General features: G+C 36.3%; 1 protein-coding gene across 2 annotated transcripts in view; it reads left to right on the top strand.

Annotated features, from left to right (window-relative positions):
* LOC131079578 (vesicle-associated protein 1-2) overlaps positions 1 to 19,575 on the top strand; it is a 287,828-nt gene extending 268,253 nt beyond the window's left edge. For both annotated transcript variants that reach the window (XM_058017566.2, XM_058017565.2), the window contains one exon: positions 19,128 to 19,575. In XM_058017566.2, coding sequence (XP_057873549.2) covers positions 19,128 to 19,247 — 120 coding nt within the window. In that variant the 3' untranslated portion in view covers positions 19,248 to 19,575. The remainder of the gene's footprint in view (positions 1 to 19,127) is intronic.
* The last annotated feature ends 1,832 nt before the right edge of the window (positions 19,576 to 21,407 follow it).

The raw sequence follows: 21,407 nt of genomic DNA, 5'->3' as shown, positions 1-21,407 counted from the left end.
CAGTTTAGACCCAAGTTTGCTAAAAAGGCCAAGACTATCTCCAGAGTAACTGTTGACAGCAACAAGATGAAGGTAGCTGAAATTGTTGAACCTCTTGCAGATAAGCCACTTGAAGAGATGTCAGTTGCTGATTACAAAGTTACAAGGATAGAATTGGGTAAGCAAACATGAGGTGATTAAACATGATGCCCAGTTTTCTGTAGCTTCACTAGTACAATGGTGCAATGAACTTTTAGCTAAGAAAGACAAGCTAGAAGAGGACAACCGACAACTTGTTGTAGCTGTTTGTAAAATCACAAAACATACTAGTGAAGTGAGTAATCCTTCAAGTTCTACCGAGGCACGAGTATCAATTTGTAGTGTTGAGAGAGCTGCTCAAAAGGTACAAGCACTAGAATCTTGGGTTAATCAGCTTCATAATCTATCTGCACAAGTCTTGAAGGAGGTTTTCCAAATGATAGCCAAGTTGAAAACCGTTGAAGAACAATTGAACCAAGTTTCTGATACTTTCAAACGGAACTTGGAAAAGGTAGAAGACAACTTGACTATTTGGCTTAAAATTACTCAGCAAAAGTTAAGCATCCTTCTAGAACGTCAGGTAATTCCTACAAGAGTTGTATACTTGGAATATCAGGTGCTCTTGGAGAACAAAGCCCTTGTTCTTAAGTCACTTATTGAAGACATTGATGATGCTATGAGGCTGCGAATGGAAGTTTTTCAGGATATGGTCTCTCATTGTCAGAAAGCTTCTTGCACCATCATAGGTCATGATGGAGAATTGTTGATAGAAGGAAAGGTTCTTTCAGATCTACAGTTGAAGATCTGTCAAGAGTGGAAAAGCGAACCATTTTCAGCAGGATCCATTCAAGCCTTAGTGACTTATCAAGGTTACTTATGAGAGATTCAGTCTTCCTTTGAGAGAAATAGTGCCACAATCCTTCGTTGCAGCGATGTTGTTGTGAAAACCATGATCGTGGCCAAGAACACCCATGAACCGGATCCTGATGAGCTGCAAATGATCATCCAAAAGTTCGAAGGATTCATGTCTTCACATACTGTAGCTTAAGTGTTGTTTTAACACTTAGTTGTTTGTTTTCCAAATTTGTAATCTTTTAGTTGTAGTTTTTTTTTTGACATGTTACATGTAAAAGTCTTTTTGTAAATTGCAAGATAAGTCATTATTTGCACTTTTGTAATTACATGTAAGGCAACTACAAGTTGTGTTCAGTTAGGACTGTAGTTGGAATAAGTCATAGTTAGTTGTTGAATAAGTCTTGGTGGTTGAGAGAATCTCTCAAGTTAGTTAGGATCCTCCCACCTTTTTCTCATGACTCCTCTTCTATAAATACTTGAGGGGTCTATTGTAATTTTTTTCTTTTGGAAAGCAAGTAACTCTGCTAGATTTACAGCAAAGAAGTCTTTGAGCTTTCATGTGTGAATTCAAGAATTGAAAGGAATAGAAGGAAATTGCTCAAGCTTTGAGTCTTTGTGCTACATACTTGAGTTTGTGTTCTATATTATCTTTCTTGCAAGTTTTTCTTCAAAGAACTTAATTGAATTTGATTTGCAGTCTTTGTACTGCAAGTATATGAGGTTAATATAAATTAGAATAAATATTGTTTTGAAAAAAGCTATAAGTCTTTGTGCTTGCACTTATTCTTAAGAGAATTTAGGAGCAGATTTTGTGAGAAATAGCTGTGAGTCTTTGAGCTTGTACTACTTCCCACTATTTTATATAGGAAAGAATAAGATATTCCAATCTTTGAGTTGTTATAATTTGTTCTTGATAGCATTAGTATAGAAAAGGGTAGATAGGACTTCACATAATCAATTCTTTGAGCTTGATATTGTTGTCCCGTCCCGAAGTAAGTGACGGAAGTCTTTGAGCTTTCAGGAAACTTCATTTCTTTTCTCTCATTTCATTTCGAAAGTTGTTACTGCTGTTTTATATCAAATCGCTAGCACTTTTCTGTGAAGAGAAAAGGATATTGTCTTTCTTGAAAGAAGAAGAAAGATTGTTGTCCCATCCTATTTTATATTTAAAGTTGTAGTTAGATAGGGGGAGCCTTCTGTTGAGACATGGACCAGCTAGGACTCGAACCTAGGACCTTCCATACGCTGCTGGAGTGCTCTACCACTGAGCTACTGGCCCCTCTTGGACCAGTCCATCGTCGGTCCGGGTGTGGCTTATTTCCAACACCAACACCTTCCCTTAATTAGGAGAGTTTTACTCACACGCTGTGGTTGAAACCACAATTTTGTATATTTCCCCAAGTGTACAAAATTTTCAACCAACAGAGTCGGCCTCTTCATTGGTTAGCTGAATTCAGGACTTAGCTACAAATTGGGAAGATGTTGAAGAAATTCAAGATGAAATACTTCTGCAATTGAAGGTTATCCGAGGTCTGTCAAAGTGAAGTCTGGTGGATGCAAGTGTCATACAGGCTGGGGATAGATATGACTTTAACACCTGGTATTATGCTTTGGTCACCAGGATTGAAGTCCTGAAGAAATCCGAGACTAAGTGCTTTGAGACAGAGGAAAGTGTCAGATAAATTTTGAGTAAGGTGTTTCGTGTAGCATCAAATATCTGGAAGAAAGAGAGTATATGAGAAAAACACTTGCAAGCAGAGAACCTGAGAAGCCAGAATTCAGTCGATCTTTTTCAAAGACTCGGGGATGATTGATAAGGGCGATCTTTCAAGGATTGCAAGTTTTCTCTTTATTGACGAGAACTTTCTTGCCCAAGCAGTTGAGTGGGAAGGCATCCTTGCCACATGTACTGATAATGTGGACATCATTGACTTCCAGATTAGCAACTTGCCAAGTGTCACTATGGAGGAGGTCAGGCTCATCGTGTCCAGATACATTGAATCTGCAAAAGGAGAAACTGGACACTCACCTCAGTGATAATAGAAGTTGTGCCACTTGTCACTTTTTTATTCTTTCAAACTAATAGAGTTTTGGGAAACCCTAATTAGGGTTTGTAACTTTCAATCCGGGACCTTGATCACTGTTTGATCTCGGTCGGTCATTTATTTTCTGAAAAACTATATAAGGCTACCTCCTCTCATTTGCAATGTGTGAGGTTTTTGACATATTGTTGCGTGAAGGTCATTTTCAAATAATATATTGCATGTGTGCTTTCTCTTAAGGCTTTGTAATCTCTGTTGTTTGAATGATTACCATGGTTTCAATTTCCTCAACACTTTAGTTAAAGATAATTTAGATTTGCTTTCATGTTCTTAGAATTGAATGAAGGATTTGATAAGTGTTAAGTGATGGTGTATCTCTTCTCATTCTTTTGGTGAATGGATGATTTCCATTTCATTGTGCAAAGTTAGTCTGAGCCCATCCTCTGTGCATGCCAATATTTCGATCATAAGCACAACCCGTTGAAGATTGCACCCGCTTTGTGTAGTTGTCCTCAGTGTGGCGAAGCAAAGTGTGGTTTCCTAAGAACGCCCATTTAATACTGTCTCCGAAATTCGTAGGATTAGATCAGCCTTCTGAAACCCTATCTCTTTTTCCCTTTTTGAAAGTCTAAATCTCGAAAATCCAAAAAAAGTAAGAGCCTAAAATTGATAAATCTAAGTCCAGAAGCTTGAAAGACACTTGTTAACGAAAGTCCCCCTTGAGATTTTCAGCATACACTACCCAAGTAGCTATTTCATTAAAGTCGCTTGTTCACACATATAGACCTTAGAATCAGTAGTGATTTTTCAGGAGAGGATAGAATACCTTCGGCTATCTTATTCTATTGTTTGGTAGATGATAAAACAAACACCAACAAGAAGACATATGACAATCCAGTTTTTGAGTGGGAAGATGGAACATCACTCGGTTCTAGCATTTCTCTTGGTGAGAATAGCAATGTGTGGAAACCAAGAGAAGATTCAAGATCTAAGTTGGATGATACTTGGAGCTATGGTGAGCACTTCTTAACTAAAAGAAGTAGTCAACCTTTTAGCATTTGGGATCCAGGTGTAAAAGAAACTAAGTTTGAAGAGGATCCAACATGGGATGAATTTACAATTGATCCTAATATTGTATTGGTTTTAAAGAACAATATTTACATGGAAGATGGCATTGATGGTGTTGATGACATGACTGATTTATCAATGCATGTTGCTGATCTTGAGCATAGACATAGTGGCCCCGTTGATCTAAATTCACAGTTCATTGTTGAGGGTGATAAAGAAAAGGCACATGTGATTTGTGACAGCCTAGAAGACTTTGATGCCCAGTGTGATAGTTATGATTTTGGTATTCATTATAACAGCAATACATTTGCCTTGCATGATTATTATTGGAAGAATGAATTGTTGGTGTCTGTTGAAAATGAAATACACACTTTATCTAGATTGGATGACATTAGAAGCCTAGTTGAAAAATTTATCTTCATGACACCAAGAGACCAATGTGAACAAAATGTTCCCCTTGCTGATTTGCACATGATCAAGAACACAATGGAAGGAATAAAATTGGTTTTCTTACACATGATGTATGATAGAGATGTTGCCACCAAGTTTGCAGATGAGACTGTCTTTGAATAGGCAATTGAGGGGAGAGGTTAGTGAGCTCACCATTGAGCTTGATTCCACTAGGCTTTCTAGACACTTCTTGAAGCAAATGATCAACTCGATGAGGCCAAACATTCAAGAGAGGAAGAGAATAGAGAAATGGCCAAGGAGATCAATCAGTTAATGGAGGAGCTTCATTGCATTCAGGAGGAGTATGATCCTGTTCTTTGTCCCCTAAGATCAAAAAAAGTGATTTTGGAGAAGCTGAATGTTTGGGTGGAGCATGACTATGATAGTAATCAGCAAGTTGGTAATCCGTTGTTTGATACAAATGCTGATTGGACATTTGTTAATCCACTTTTCAAGTTTGATGTGGGAATTCCTTTTGACTTCAGTGATGAGGGTGGATCAATTGTAGAGTTTGGGACCTAGGTGCAATTTACAAACATGAGATATTGTTTCAAAATTGGAGCATTGATCAAATGCATACTCTTGGGCATCTTCTTTGGAAAAGAATGGATTAGATTTTCAGAATTGGACTTGCTGATTGGTTGCAGATAAGTTACTTCACTTTATGGTTTTCTCTCATTCAAGGGAGTTGGTTCAATTTCTTTGGTCATGCAAGTAATGGTTTTCAATTGGAGATTGGTTGGAGGTGTTTTCCAGTCACGTTTGATTTATTTTTGAGCATTGGAATGCTCAACTTTCATGCTTATACTTGGAAAATTCATTGGTACTACTGTTGTCCTTTATGAAGAACACTTCAATCTGATTGCACTTCATTGATTTCAATCATTTACAACAGTAGTTATTGTTTATTTCAGACCTTCCAAACTCAAGGAGTTCTCTTTATGAAGGTTTATGTTGTAAACTTTAATAGTTTACCTCCAAAGTTGGTCTAGGAGAGTAAACTTCTTTATGCTATGGCTCATATTTCAGAAAGCCTTGGAGTTGTGAAAATGAGCGTTAACACTACTGTTCACAATCTGATCAGCTTACACACGAGTTCAGATTCTGATCAACAGATGTGTTTGATGGTTCTTTTTGTTTATCAACTAGTGGATTGGGAATATATTTTGAGCAAATGATGGTTCTATGTGGAGTTGGAGTCACTAGAGAGGATATTTCTAGGCTTGGATGTAAGCAGATGTGTTGTTTTGGATGATGATTTCTTGTGTTGCAGAAGCTGTTCATCTTCTTGGATGTTGATTTCCCTAAGATCAGATCTCAAGTCAATCATTTCAAACTTGGTGGGCTGCTAGTGTACTCTTTTTCAGACTTCACAATTTCCAGGCAGGACGAGTTTATGGTCTCAGATGAGAGGTATGGCCAGTTGGGGCAATCCGTATCTATGTATGGGAAGTGCTCAAGCTCTAACTAGTGGTTATCCTTATGCCCTCTCTTCTTCTTATGGTTTAGACTGCGAATCTTTGCTTTCTTTCGTTCACCATTTTGTGGTGCTTGGAGTGGGAACTGTAAGAGTTGTCAATGGTCTCCTTGGTTATATCAAAATAATTCAATTGAGGCCTATTAGATTCATGTGGAGTTATGAGAATGAGTTTGTTGAGCTCCTGCAAAGAATTGTTTTCCTCCTTGCAGGGGGATTTTTAGAGAAGTCACATTTACAGTCATGGCTCTGCTTGACACCTTGGAGAGATATGTTGTGGAGTTTGATTGTGAGTTGAGTAGACTTAATTTCCTATTGCCCAGGGTTGTAATAGACAGTGGCATTGTTGATATTGATTACTCAGAGCTTTGTGGGCATGAGATGTTGCATGATATTGATTTCAGTCCTTTAAGATTATTTCAGTTTGAGTATCATGGATGGTAACATTTTGGAGTTACAAGGGAGGTTAGTGCAGTTTTGGCATGATGTTTTCACTAATGTAATCAGAGTCGCCCAGCATCGGCATAGTGTGTTCTTCCTGAGACGGACATGGGACCCTGGGATCGTACTTGCTTTGGTGAGGATTGGTTTAAATTTTTTTGGAGTTGTGGTGGCATTGCTTGAGGACAAGCAATTTTGGGAAAGACGGATTGTAATGTCCCCTTTTTCGCTCTAGTTGGTTCTGGGGACTGTTGGCCAATTCTGAGATCCGTTGGTCCATAAGAGGTAGAAATTGGGGTTTCCTATTTTCTACGAGAATGCTTTGATAGTTTTGGTGGCTTGCATGTTGGAATTTTACAGTTTTGATTCTGGATTCTTTCTAGGTTTTTAGAGAGCTTCATGATGGTGTGACATTCAACTGAATTTGAGGACTTTTCTGAACTATATATTTTTAGTAAGTGGGGCCAAAGACATTTTATTTTTATGGGTTTTCAGAGGGCCTCGTGATGGTGTGACATACAAATGAATCCGAAGACTTTTCCTGACTTACTATTTTTAGTAAGTTGTGACGGTTACTTAGAATGTGGTTAAAATGCATTTGGACACACTTACTATTTTTAGCAGTATGCTATTTTTAGTAAGTGTTATTTTTTAGCAGGGTTTCAATAGGTCAGTTTAGATGTCTATTTCCGGCAGGTCAGTTTGAGCAATTGGTCTTCCAACATATTTGGAGCTATTTTGGCAAGTCTGAGCTTATGTTGTGTGATTTCATGGTTGAGGAAAAATATTTTTTAAGTGAATTATATATAAGGCATGATGGATGCCTTAGAAAGAAATAAGTTAATTTTATGAAATAATTCACTTTATTACCTTGGATGCCATAACACACTTATTGATATTTTTATGAAGTATATTTGCTACCTTGAGGGGGTCGATTTGTTGGAAAATGTTGTTTAAGGTTGGATTATAACTTAAGGCAATATGGACGATTTATTAAAGGGATTGTTTAAGTTATATCAAAGTCATTTTCTCAATTATATGTTGGGCGCTCACATTATGTGCTATTTGCATTTTAATAAAGTGCCTTGTCTAGCCAAAATGGGATGACTTGGGACCCTGGGATCGTACTTGATTTGGTGAGGATTGGTTTAAATTTTTTTGGAGTTGTGGTGGCATTGCTTGAGGACAAACAATTTTGGGAAGGACGGACTGTAATGTCCCCTTTTTCGTTCTAGTTGAAAATGGGGACTGTTAGCCAATTCCGAGATCTGTTGGTCCATAAGAGGTAGAAATTGGGGTTTCCTATTTTCTAGGAGAATGCTTTGATAGTTTTGGTGGCTTGCATGTTGGAATTTTACAGTTTTGATTTTGGATTCTTTTTGGGTTTTTAGAGAGCTTCGCGATGGTGTGCCATGCAACTGAATTTGAGGACTTTTCTGAACTTACTATTTTTAGTAAGTGGGGCCAAAGACATTTTATTTTTCTGGGTTTTCAGAGGACCTCGTGATGGTGTGACATACAAATGAATCCGAAGACTTTTCCTGACTTACTATTTTTAGTAAGTTGTGACGGCTACTCAGAATGTGGTTAAAATGCATTTGGACACACTTGCTATTTTTAGCAGTATGCTATTTTTAGTAAGTGCTATTTTTTAGCAGGGTTTCAGCAGGTCAGTTCAGATGTCTATTTCTGGCAGGTCAGTTTGAGCAATTGGTCTTCCAACATATTTGGAGCTATTTTGGCAAGTCTGAGCTTATGTTGTGTGACTTCATGGCAGAGGAAAAATATTTTTTAAGTGAATTATATTTAAGGCATGATGGACGCCTTAGAAAGAAATAAGTTAATTTTATGAAATAATTCACTTTATTACCTTGGACGCCATAACACACTTTATTGATATTTTTATGAAGTATATTTGCTACCTTGAGGGGGTCAATTTGTTGGAAAATGTTGTTTAAGGTTGGATTATAACTTAAGGCAATATGGACGATTTATTAAAGGGATTGCTTAAGTCATTTGCTCAATTATATGTTGGGCGCTCACATTATGTGTTATTTGCATTTTAATAAAGTGCCTTGTCTAGCCAAAATGGGACGACTTGGTGAAGGGATGAAATGAAATGCAAATTAAAGTGAATTTGAATGTCATTGTTTAGTCCCACATTGGAGGGAAAAGGAGGTTCGATTTTGGAGAAGGTTATAAATAAGTGCCTTGGCTTTCATTTGAGACTATCTATTGCTTATCATAATGAAGTGTTGCTGAAATCATTTCAAACTTTACTTCGAGGGATGCTTACCTCCTAGTCTGCTTCAGTTTCGAGTTCGAAAGATAGCCCCTAGCTGAATATTGTGACTATTTCTCACTCAGAGGAGCAGATTGAGCTCAATGAAGATGAAGTTTTATGGATTTTTGATTTTTGGGAGTGCAGTAGTGTGTTTCCAGGTTGTTGTTTTCCAGTGTAGCTGAAGCGTGTTTTCGTTCGTAGCTCCTTGTTTGTGTCCGCTCGTTTTGGGTGTTTGCTTGTTCAATCCCTATGCCTTGGGCGATTCATCCTATAAGTTTTCATTGATAATTTTGGAGTATTGGATTTCTTATTGCAAGTCGAAATTTTCTGCTATAGACGCCCTTGCTGGGAGGTGTTTGGGTTGTGTGTTATGCTGTTTCAGAATTGTTAGTGTCATTTTCTCAGTTTTGTGCTAGTTGTTGAATGTGTTTTGTCTTTGGGGGTGTTTTTAGAATTAATCTGGGTGTGTTTGGAGTGAGATAGAAGTGTTTTGTGGGGGGTTTATGTTGCTTGTCTGCATTTCCAGCCTGTTGTTCATTCATATCAGATTTAGTTTTTCGGGATTGAAGTTGGTTTTCAGGTGTGTGAGTTCATTGGTGTGGTGAGAAGAGTCTTGGTAATAAGTTGTAGCTGTTGGTTTGGTTATTGGCATTTGAATATCTATGATGAATAATTTTGTAATGCTGGTTAGTAGTACTAACAACAATTTCTATGGATTTCTCTAGTCCCACTGCATAAGTTGAAGAGGCTGGCTTCGCCGCCTAGCTTTGGACAATGTTTTCTAGTAATACTGATAATCCATATTTGCATTGTAAAACTGATTAGTAGTACTAACAACTATCTATTTGGATTGTTGCTCTTAGTCGCACTGCATAAGTGGAAGAGGCTAGCTTGCCGCCTTCTTATTTATTGTAATGTTGTCCTCCCACTGAACAAGCGATTGATTTGATTGTTATTTCATTTTCAGTCCTCCCACTGAATAAGTGGTCGAGTAATTGTTGTTCTTTCAGTTTTGTAATCTTCTATTTGGCTGGTTGTACCGCCATACTGCTGTAGAAGTTCTTACACCCACTGGATAAGCCGAAGGGGCTGGCTTGCCGCCCAGTATTGTATTTGAGATTTCATTTTCAGCAGTTTATTGAGCTAACAATCCCCCTGACATCGTATGCTCTCACCCTCCCATATTGGGCTCTCGATGATCAGAAAGTGAAAGGGTTACTTTCAGCAGTGTTGATTTTCATTATCTAACCTTAACGGGTGATTGGTGTTGGTTGTGAATTGTGATAAAATCAAAATAAAAAAATAAGGGGCTTATTACACGGACAAGTTTCTCATAAAGTGGAGAAAAGGCGGAGCTAGTGGGAAAAAACCCTATCCAAAAGAGAAATGATGCAAATGCAATAAAATGTACAAGTGAAAGAAGATGGTTGATAGAAGGGACTCATGATGACCCCCCAAGGACTACTTCTAACTCAGTGTACGCCCCAAGTGATGCCCCCATTTTTAACCTAGAGAGTTAACAAACAATAAGTTAATCATTCTTACATGGAGAAGGTTCAAGGATGATCATACTGGATAAAATCAAGTATTGAGCATCAACATATGACTACTTCAGTTTATTTGGTGTATGAAATCCTAAGATGATTATCATAGCAAGACATATTGAAGATCCATCCATGAAGGACAAGGTAATGATTATAATGAGGTCTATGAAAGCATCGATTAATGATAAAGAAAAGTGACTTGGAAGATAGTCTAGTTTATTGATATAAGGAGAGGAGTTAACTACTCTAATGATTAGTCATCAATGATGTTTAGAAAGAAAAGAGCTGTTAAGACAGTAATTATGTTTTGTGAGCAATATCGATGATGGTTAAAGAGGTACACAGATTGGTGATCAGTAAACAGATCGAGTAAGGGAGAGTGATGATATCAATTGAGATCCTAAGTATCTTGACAAAATTATACAAACATCGATTAGACAAGCTTTGACATCATTATAATATCAATGACTAATCGACGATTGGTTTGACAATCGATAATCAAAGTTATTCATAAACGATTAAGGATGACAGCAATTAACTAATTGTTTAATCATCACAGAAATCGATAAACAAGGAATTATTATTAAATAGCAATGATTTAGACAAATGACAGCGGTTTGTAATATCAGTGATTGCATACAAAACAATTTGATTAAGAAAACTAATGGTTATGAAGTGGTAGATCAAGAAGAGATATGACTCATCAAACTCAAGGGATGGCATCCTTTCAGTTTAAGAGGTATAAAAGCAAGTTCAAACACATTCAATCAGGAATTGCATTGGAACCTTTTATCTCTTCTTTTTATCCATTCTTTGGATCTGCTCGATTGAGCGATTTCCTTATTGGCAATTAACCGGTTGCATACATACAAAGTAAGATCAGAGAGAGCACCATTGTTGCAAGGATTAATCGGACATATCAGGAACAGCATCAGAACTTGTTGCAAGAATATAATTCCACATCTGAAACAGCAACATATGGCTTTAAGTGATATTGACATTACCTACATTGCATACATTGAAGGATCATATCAGATATAGCAATTCAATCGCTATAAGGCATTATAGACAATCTTATAGCATATCTCCCATTGTCAAATCAGAGAAAGCTACTGAACATCAAGATCATCTTGCATGCTCCAATCAGTCATACCAGACATAGCAGAAATCATCTTATTGCATTAAGTGCAAATATATAAGATCAATTCATCTAGCATAATCTAATTGCCCAATCAGAGATAGCAGTGATAGTTATATTAGTCATATAATAAGAACAACTATCCTACAAAGTGATCTAATATATATATTGTTCTTGAAATAACATTAGCATTATCTATATCTTATTAATTACATAAGTTATAAGTGGTATAATATATTGTAATTCATTATGATATTTGAGACTTGAAGGAAAGAAGTCTCTTGCAATTGATCTTTGCAAGTTAAATGTCCCTATTTCATAAGTTATAAAATAAGGGGACATTATAGTGATATCAGAGAATTGCATTTTGTGGTTATATTGCACTGTTCCTAAAACGGGACATTAAACCCCATAGGAGAGAGAAGAGAGAAGCTCATGTGACCGTCCAACCCCCACACCCACAAAATGAGAAGTAATGAATTCCATGTGATGAAATGCTTCCTCCCAAAACTGAAATGAGAAAACATGCAGCCTCCCTTCAATATGATGCTTGTAATGTTGGTAGATGCTCAAGATTGATGTTGACGGTGATACATGATTGATGAACAATATTTCTCCCCCTATGAAGAAACAACACCACAAATGTGTGCAAGATGACCTCCCATTCCAGATAGGAATTTGTAGGAAGTAAAATGAATGTCGTTGAATTTTGCACATGACCCAAAGGTTGAAATGATGCTCATGATATCTTGGAATGATGCTCAAAGATCTCCAAGCCAATGATGACATGACAAATGCTGTTAAGATGGATCAGGTACCATAGAAGATTCAAGAATAGGGACCATAGATATATGCTAATAATTGGACCAATGTGAATTGATATTGTTGTAGAATATGTCAACATAGATGATGACTAAGTTGGATAGGTCAACTCATCAATATTTGCACAATTTGTCACGATAGAAGCAGGCAAAGATGGAGCTGGAGTGACAATAGTGTTGATGTCACTCCTACATTACCCGGGGACGTGTCCTAGGGACAAGGGATGTCCCCAAAAATTCTGCATATAGACAGTGAATTTCAACAATGAATTCTATAAGCAATTTGAGTTTGACTCTCAATTTAACTCAAGTTTGCCATAAGAACTCTGCTGGTTCATATATGTTAAGATTCTATATGTATATGTGCTTTTTTATCCATGTTTTTATATGAATGTTTTAATTTTCGCTATTTTTATATAGCCATCCCCTTTGTCGTCCCCTAGCCGTCCCCAAAATTGACAAAAAAAATCACCTTCCCGGAAACATGTAACCCTGACCCTGGCCGTCCCCGTCTTAGAAACTCGGGGTAACATATTGTGAGTCTCATCAAATAGAAGACCAATGTCCTCAGTAGTGTCATCCAAACTAGCAAGGTGGGACTCTACAAACAAAGATGTGATGTCTAATAGATAGACATCCCAATGTGGTGGATCTAGAAAGACAATAGCAATGTCTTGATGCAAAGCATTACTAGAACTCATGGACGAGTCAACTTTGGATTCAAATGTGGCAACAGATGATATGGGAAATATGTCCTCAATTTAAGCCATGCAACTACAATGTTCATCCCCAATTTGAGAAGAATTTGCTCCATTTTACAATTTTACAAGAATACTCAAATGGAAGGGGTTTAGTGTGAGAGACATGATCACATAAACCAACAAACTCAAAAAGAAAAAAATACCCAAATTGCCCCCCATGATGCAATATCAATTGACCCCCTTAGTTTTGGCACTTTATAACCTAGTGCATTTTACAATGCAACAAGGTCCAATGGGTGGGAAATGTGAAAACATCAACTTTTGCGAAAAGTGGTACTCAATTTCGAGTGACGGATCAAAAGTTATTACACAATCAATTTCCTGTATGACTTATTTTAAAACATATGCACTAGCAATCAGAAAAAAATGCCTATGGAAAGATAAACCTTGCATTCCAACTATTTGTTGGAATCGGCATGAAAAGAGCTTTCTGTCAACTATTTGCACTAATAATTTTTACTCGCTGTTTGCAAGTTGGGGCAAAAAGAAAAAGAGCCCCCTTTTAAATTCTTTATGATGACTTGACAGTTATTGACTGCCTGATAGCATAAAATGTTAGTTTTTTTTTTGCAAGGTAACATGAAATGCTAACAAAAAATCTAACTACAAGGAAGATGCTACCTAACTACAACTATTACAATATCAATATTGAACATTAAAGAAGGCAGCTAATGGGTAGTTGCATAAGCTTGAGTCTTGAGAGAAGTCTCCATGGCAGCAAACTTGACTTTTTCAACTTATTTGCAAGCGATTGAAAAAGCCACCACTTGTAGGGGTGTATATATGCATATAGAAAAAAGCACAAAGAGGCCCTGTGAGGTGAAGATTGTTGGAGAGGGCATAGGAACATGCAAATGATGAAGTTGGATTTATGGCAGACAAGGTCCACGTGGAGAAGATAGTGGCAACAAACATTGCGCTAAGTAATCCACAATGACAAAAATCTGCAAAAATCAACCAAACACCTCTTTGTTGCAGCCTTAGCGACAAATATTCTTTGCTTTGTGCAAGTTATGGACAAGCAATGAAATCTTTCACACCACCCATTGTAAAAGAAGCTATTTAGAGGCACTGCCAATTTGCACACGAGTTACTATGATGGAGAAGCCACCAAGTGGGAAATGATCATGCTTGGGAAGCCATGTTTGAACCAAGAGACTTGTAGTCACACTATGGGTTCAAGCCAAGCCTGTAGCGAATTGTAGTAGGCAAATGGAGTTGAGGCATAAGAGACATGGCAATTTAGATCTCTTTATGTTGAGGTTGTGTCAGGTACGTGTGGAAGCCACCAGAAACAGATGAAGCCACAATAAATGTGAGAAAAATTCAATTGGTTGTTGCATTGTAGGTTTCCACACTTGGGAGCTTACTTCTAGTAGATTTGCCGACTATGTTGAGGCCTAGGCACAAGGTCACAAATTTATGCACGCCTCCTTTTTGTAGAGACCTACCTCATGTGCCTGTGTAGATCGTTTTTGATGCTTGGTCAAGCTGCAATAACATGCCCATAGGAGATAAAAAGTGCCACTGGTAGTATGGATGCTGCCTATGAGATGATGAGTTTTGAGCCAAAGTTGGCATGTGGAAGGTTCATGGTGCTGGAAGTGTGTAATGTCCCCATCCTTTTCACATCTTGTCGACCAAGTACCTTCAATTTTGTGAAGTCTCTGGGAGACAATTGTAAAAATATATATCAAAAGATCACACATAAGGAAGCCTGAAATATTATTCGTTAAATATCAATGCTGATCTATGGTTAGTAACTAGTTGACTGAGGCATATACGATGAAAGAAGGAAGCCTCTGATAAGAATTGCCTTACAGATACAAATTTGTATTAAGCGATCAGACATACGTAGTACTCCAAGTATCCTTCTTTGAAAGGCAGGTTAAACACACAAAGTCGACAAAGAGAATCCGATCGACCAAATACTATCAATGCACATTCGGTAATGACTAATGAATCAAGTTTAGTCTAAAGGTAAAGAGTACCATCAAAATTATATGTCGAGAGTAAACATTGACCAAACAATAAGCATGGAGAAGATCAATAGTATGATTAAAGAAGTATACCTAGAGATATCAATATCATATCAAGGGAAAGGATCATCATCATGAATTAGATTAGCATGTTATTGATCAGCATATAATGACCAATCATATAGACCGAAGGAAGCAATGACAATATGCAAGGGGTTACGTGCAAGGCATTAGTCGATCAACAAATTATTTATTAGTCAATCTTGTATGAAAAGGTTTCAGACTCTCTAAAGGCGCCCAAACAATTGGTAATCAGTGACTAAACAAACAACATGCTTTGGACAGCGATCTTCTTATATGAACAATGATATTCCTTATAACAAGTGATCTCCCTTCAATAATAGAAACCAACGAAAATAGACAGCGATAAGGATCAGTTCTGTTTGATTAAAGAGCGATTCCTTCAAGTTGAGTGTTGATCAAGCATAAACAATATGAAGAAATTATAATACAGTGTTGAAGAAGTACGATCTTACTCAGGTCGGAAGTAATTTCATTTCCTTAGGTGATCCATTATGAAGTGTGATTGGCTTTGTAACATGATACTATACTCATGATGGAAACCACTGTGCTGGTCAATGTTCAAATTAATTAACAAATTGCAAACTGGGAACGTAGTGATTACTGATTTTACATATCGAACTTTGCCAAGATGTTCATTCTGAAGTTGATGATAGCCAATAAAGTAAGATGGCCGACTTTGTAGTAGGTGGCAGTTCATGCTTATTAACATACTAATAAACTCACAAACAAAAGATTGTGATTCGATATGAAACGATGTATTGAGAGCAGTTATTAATGATGGAGTGAATATTTAAAAGAAGATCTATTACCTTCCTAAGGCACCGATATATGTTACTAATGAAGAATATAAGAAGTAATTTACTTTTGAACAAGTGATCAAGCCTTAACAAAAGAATTATATTCGAAGGACACCTCCCTTGGATTATGATACACCCCTAATGAAGTGATGCCTCTCTTCAAAGGGGCAAGGAGATATAAAGGGAAGAAACGTGTGGAATTGAGAGGGCAGACTGGAATTTTATTTTATTTTATATTGGAGTTTTTAACAGACTAGAAGCGCTCAGCAAGAGCCTCTGGCACAGTCAAGAAGGGGTGGAGATATCCACCATTTTTTTAAGGCACAAGGTACACATATAGAAAGAGATTATATCAGGAGGCTAGGAGCAGTGCCCCATTGGTTGCATATTCATATAAATTTTAATGAGGAACAGCAACTAGGTCAAAGACCTATCAATCTGCTATATAGAGGCAGATATACATTTAAATAATTTCCATGTAACAAGTACATGTCAGGAACAGAAAGAATCTTAAGAGCAGATCAAAGATATAAATAATCATTGTTACATATTTGTGTATATATATAATAATATATATATTCAGATCTTTATCTATCAAAGCTATACATAATTTCATAATAACTTTAATATCAGATCCTGCTATAATTATTCCACTAAATTGCTTAAGTTAGGAAGGATTTTACAAGGGACATTACAAAGCGCTAGAATGGGGGCATGGAACAAAGGTGTAGAGGTGATATTTTTGCCTTCTTTTGATCAGGCACTATGTATGGCAAGATGGAGACTGGAACAAATCCCACACAATGCTTGGTGAAGTGAAATAGACCAAAGAAATGCTGCATGAGGGTAATGTAGAGGCCAACAAAATGAAGCGACCTCGTAGGTCGAAGGCACAGGGAAGCTAATAGGCCAAAAATAGTAACCGCAAACCAATGAATAAATGACCTCATGATATTAGCGAAACTAATGAAAGCATGCAATGAACAAGATTTTGCCACGGAACCCTCCAATTAGGCAACAATGGTGACCTACAAATAGGCCAAAAAATTCTTGCAGAAAAGGCTGAAATGGCCACGAATTGTCTACTAAAAATTGCAGATGGGTAAAGGGCAAATCGGCCCTTTGCTAGATTTTTTTTTCAATTTTTCCTACTTTTATGTACAACACGTGCAAGAAATCAAAAAATTGAAAAGTAAAAGTTGACCAAATTTGACAAAACGAAAGGTATTTGTTCATTTCCCGAGCCTTCGAGATGTAGTGGTGGTGTCTGTTTGGCTCCATGATGGTCCAACAATAGGGCTATGTGCAAAAATCATGATACGGGAAGGTACTGCGTTCATGGCTTTGTAACCATGTTGGAATAGCCAAGATCTGAAATCACAAATTGATAACTGTAATGTCCCCATCCTAGTCATGGACATTGGTTTGAGGAGTTAGTCTATTTTTGGATCCTTGTAGGCTAACAGGGCATGGATAAGGGGGTCAATGATGCAGTATCTTGAGGAGTAGTCAGTCTAATTGTTCTAGTTTAGTGTTGAGTTCAGTTTTGGTCTTCGTTTCATCAGTTTTTGACATCATATGAGGATTTCCTATTTTTTAGGGAAAAACTGCTAAAAATAGACATGGTCCTATTTTCACTGGCATGGCGAACTGTGGCCCTAGCTTCTAACAGATTCAGTTTCTGAGCGATTATAAGGGAGATATGAATTTTCAAGTGGTTCTCGTAGGCAATTAATGTTTTAATGAAATATTAAAATAAGATCATAAAGTGCATCACTTAAATTTGTGAAAATTTTATATCTCCTAAGTTGGGCGTCCCTTTTAGGGTTAAGTTGGGAACCCTAAAAGCAAGTTATGATTTTTAAAACCCAAATTGCCAAAAATCACACATTTTGGGTATTTAGGCGGCCAAGATGAAATTAGACCTCATTAATTGATATTGAGCATTTGACATTTCTTTTGAGCACTTGGCTATGGCGGCTAGGGTTTGGACCTGTTTTGGAGAGTGCATTCTTCATAATTCAGTAGCTTTGAGATTGTGAAAGATCAATCGAATTGTTGCAGCTTGGTTGGCTTCATTCAAAAGTCAAATTGAATCAAATTGGGGCAGATTTGGCTTCTTACAAGGCAGATTTGTTGTAGGTTTTCTATTTGTTGTTATTGCTGATAATTTTATGTGGTTTGGAAGCCTCTTTTCCCAAACACACAGCTTGCTCATTTATTGGCGCCATCTTATCACTGCTTGGGCGTCTTATTATTAAATAAGAGCAGATCTGAATTGTTTTCAGAATAAAAATCAAAACTTTGTAAGTTGCTGGTTGAATCTTTCAATTTCAATAAATTGGCTAAGGATCCACATGTATGCTTCTAAATTCTCCAATTTATTGTTTCAGCTGATTAATTTCATGTATTCTTTCAATATGTATTGAAAATTAAAGAAACCCCTTTTGCAACTTCTATTTATTTCTGAAAGACTATCTCTAATAATATAAAACACACACAAAAAAAAATTACAACAGATTGAAGAATTGAACCAGCAAGGGTTCATCACAATAACCTTCTAGAAGTGAAATAATGAGCACAATTATATATCTATCAACATACAAATTAATAGTGTATAATACAATGATTAGGTGAGAAGGTAGGAGTGAAACTCTGACTACCTCTCCAAAGATGGAACACTTGTGAGCTCACTTGGTAAGTGCATGAGGAAGTGTCAAATATGCATTAATAGGTCTCTCAAGAGATGTGGACTCGTCTCAATGCTATGAAGTGATACAAAACATAAAAAAGCCTAAGTAAACTTAAACTAAGTGTGAATAGGTCAATGATAGAAAGATGATATCCTGACTAGATGTATAATGACTCTATTTTCACTAACATTTATTGCCACAACAACTAAGTGTTTGCCAATCTCGCCAAATGTGAGGATACAATCATGATTGCCTCATTCTCTGAGTTCAGCTGATTGTTTTGAAATTTAGAATCTAGTATTTTACTATTATTTTGAGAAGTAATTTGGTCTTGCAATTGTTAGAATAAATTCATTACTCGATTATTGCTTGTTATGAGGTCATTAATTATTTGGGTTTTAGTTCATGACTGCACATAGATTCTCTGATTGGGTATATTTGAATAAGTCTGTCTAAATTTGAACAGGAGTATTTGAATTTGATGAAGTTCATCTAATTAGTACAATGATCTAGGTTTATACTTCTCATGGGCCAAAATGAAGAGAATATTGAAAGAAAAGTTTATTGTAGTACTGCCTTACATTGTAGTCTTTGAAGCTTGTGTTTTGGTCTAATATTTTGATTGTGTTTGGATATTCAGGCACACTAATGATTATTGCTTGTTTTGTGCGGCAGGCACAGGTTTTGGCCTCCAAGAGCAAGGCAGAAACTACACAGTCTCAACAGAAGTTCTCATTCATGTTTGTCATTATTGTCGCCATCTTATCATTTGTGCTTGGTATTCTAATATATTAAATATCATTTCATTGGCCTTGGAAACTTTGTTCTGTTATATCATTCTTATAACTATTTTGTTTGAACCTCAGACTGAGGTGATCAAAATCTTAATTGCGTAACTTAGGATTTGATTATTGTAACAGTAGTTTCCTTGCAACATTTTAGTTTTACCAGGTTCATCAAGCCTATCAAGAAAGAATATACAACACTTGGCATCGTCTCTAATTTCAAGTGTTCTATGTTCATAAGATGCTTAATCAGAATGCCTGCTTTCACAAATTCTATGTTCATAATATTAAAAGTGCTAAATTGGAATGCGCTAACAATTTATGTGTTTTTCCTTTTATGTTCTTTTTAAAAAAAGATTAAAGAACTGGTGTTTGTTTGTAAATGTTAATGCCACAGTATATTTTCTTCCTATATAAGGTTCTTCTGCGGAAAAATTTTATGCACTTCAAAATATACTGCATACTTGGCTCCCATGTCTGTCTATAATCACTTTTATGCAAATTATATAGCTAAGCTCCCTCGCATTGTGCTTCCATTATGGTTATATTAGGCTTAGCTATGATAGGAATAGTATTATTGTAGAACAAGTATTCATTTGATTTGGAAGTCAAGGAGTTGTTGGGAACTATTGTATAGACTATAGAGGAACATGTTGGATAAATATTGTTACTGAAGCTTTTATGGATATTCCTAAAGAAACTATTGGAGCTTGTCACACTGGGAAAGAACTTCAAATTGAGCTTCTATGCAGTTTATTCAGATGAGCTTTGGCAAATATGTATTCCTGCAAAAGTCTTTAATTTACAAATGGCTTTTGTTTGTAGGCAAATATTGAGTACAATAAATTTGATTTAAGCACAGCAAATTTTTTTAGAATAACTTATGTTAAAATGTGCCTTCAATATTAATGATTAATCCACGCTTATTTGGGCTCTATCTAGGTAACAAATTGTATTTCTTGATTATGAACACATTGCCTTTATTTCAATTTTCAACTGTTTTTCACTGTAACTAGAAAATTTCATTTGGCATCAGGAAAAAGCTTGAATATCTTCTTTGCAGTTTATCAGATAAATGCTTTGGTAAATATGGAGTCCTGCAAAAATGTTTGATTTAAAAAAGATCTTGTTTATAGACAAATTTTGAGTGTTATTTGCTTATTTGAAATTAAACATTGGAAAATACTTGAAAATAACTCATGTCAATATGTGTCCACTACTGCATTACAAAATTGCCTTGCATATTGATGGCGAGTACTGATTTCACTCCACTCTTATTTAGTTCCCCAGGTAGTTAACAAACATTGTTCGTGAACATAAACTCATTACTTCTATTTCAAATTTTGAACTCTTCTCACAGTAAATTGAAGGTTTCTCTTAGAGTTTAATCTTACAATTATAATCCTCCAAATGGCAATCTGTCTTACTTGTCAGTTGACTTCCTCTGTGTCTTTCACTTATAATTTTATACAACTTGCATTGCAATAGAATACTATACTGGACTTATTTCTTTGAACAGCTCTGTCGTAAAACATCTTTAAAAAAATGCACAAAATCATGCCAATTTAACATGTATCATATCATTGTTGATGCTTGAGTTTGGCTTGTTTGCTTCCTCTGTTGATTTAGGAGCTCCGTTAATATTAGGCTTAATTATTTTATTCAAAGTTCAATGTCTGGTTATTGCTTTATTCAGATAAATCATAAATGCTAAATTTGTTCATTAAAATTTGAGTGGAGATTCTGAGAATTTATGATGTGTTTGTAATTTTAGTTTTCACTCCTCTTTGGACATGATTCGAAATATGACTGCAGCTTTTGTAGATTCACAAGGATAGGATTTGAAGTCTCAATTATTTTCAATTGCATGAATTATTAATTATTGTTAATCTGAGCAAATTGTCACTGTCTAGAATGAAATATCATCCCAGGAATATTTGGTTCTGTGCTTGAACGTTCAAGCAATTCATTTCTTTGTTTGTAGAGCTGTATGATGTTCACTGTTTTGAGATATTCCAGTCTCGTAACAGCCTCCTGAATAAGGAATACCATTAAAATTTTGGATTTTGTTTTGCTATGATTTAGCTTATTTTTTTGGAACAATGTATCAGAAGATTTGGTCCACACTTATATTGCTGGGATGGATATAGGAGGAGAGGCTTAAGTTTCC

Source organism: Cryptomeria japonica, chromosome 9 (assembly GCF_030272615.1).
Source record: "Cryptomeria japonica chromosome 9, Sugi_1.0, whole genome shotgun sequence".
NCBI lineage: Eukaryota > Viridiplantae > Streptophyta > Pinopsida > Cupressales > Cupressaceae > Cryptomeria > Cryptomeria japonica.
Note: the sequence above shows the minus strand (reverse complement) of the source record. Positions and strands in the feature narration are given on the sequence as shown.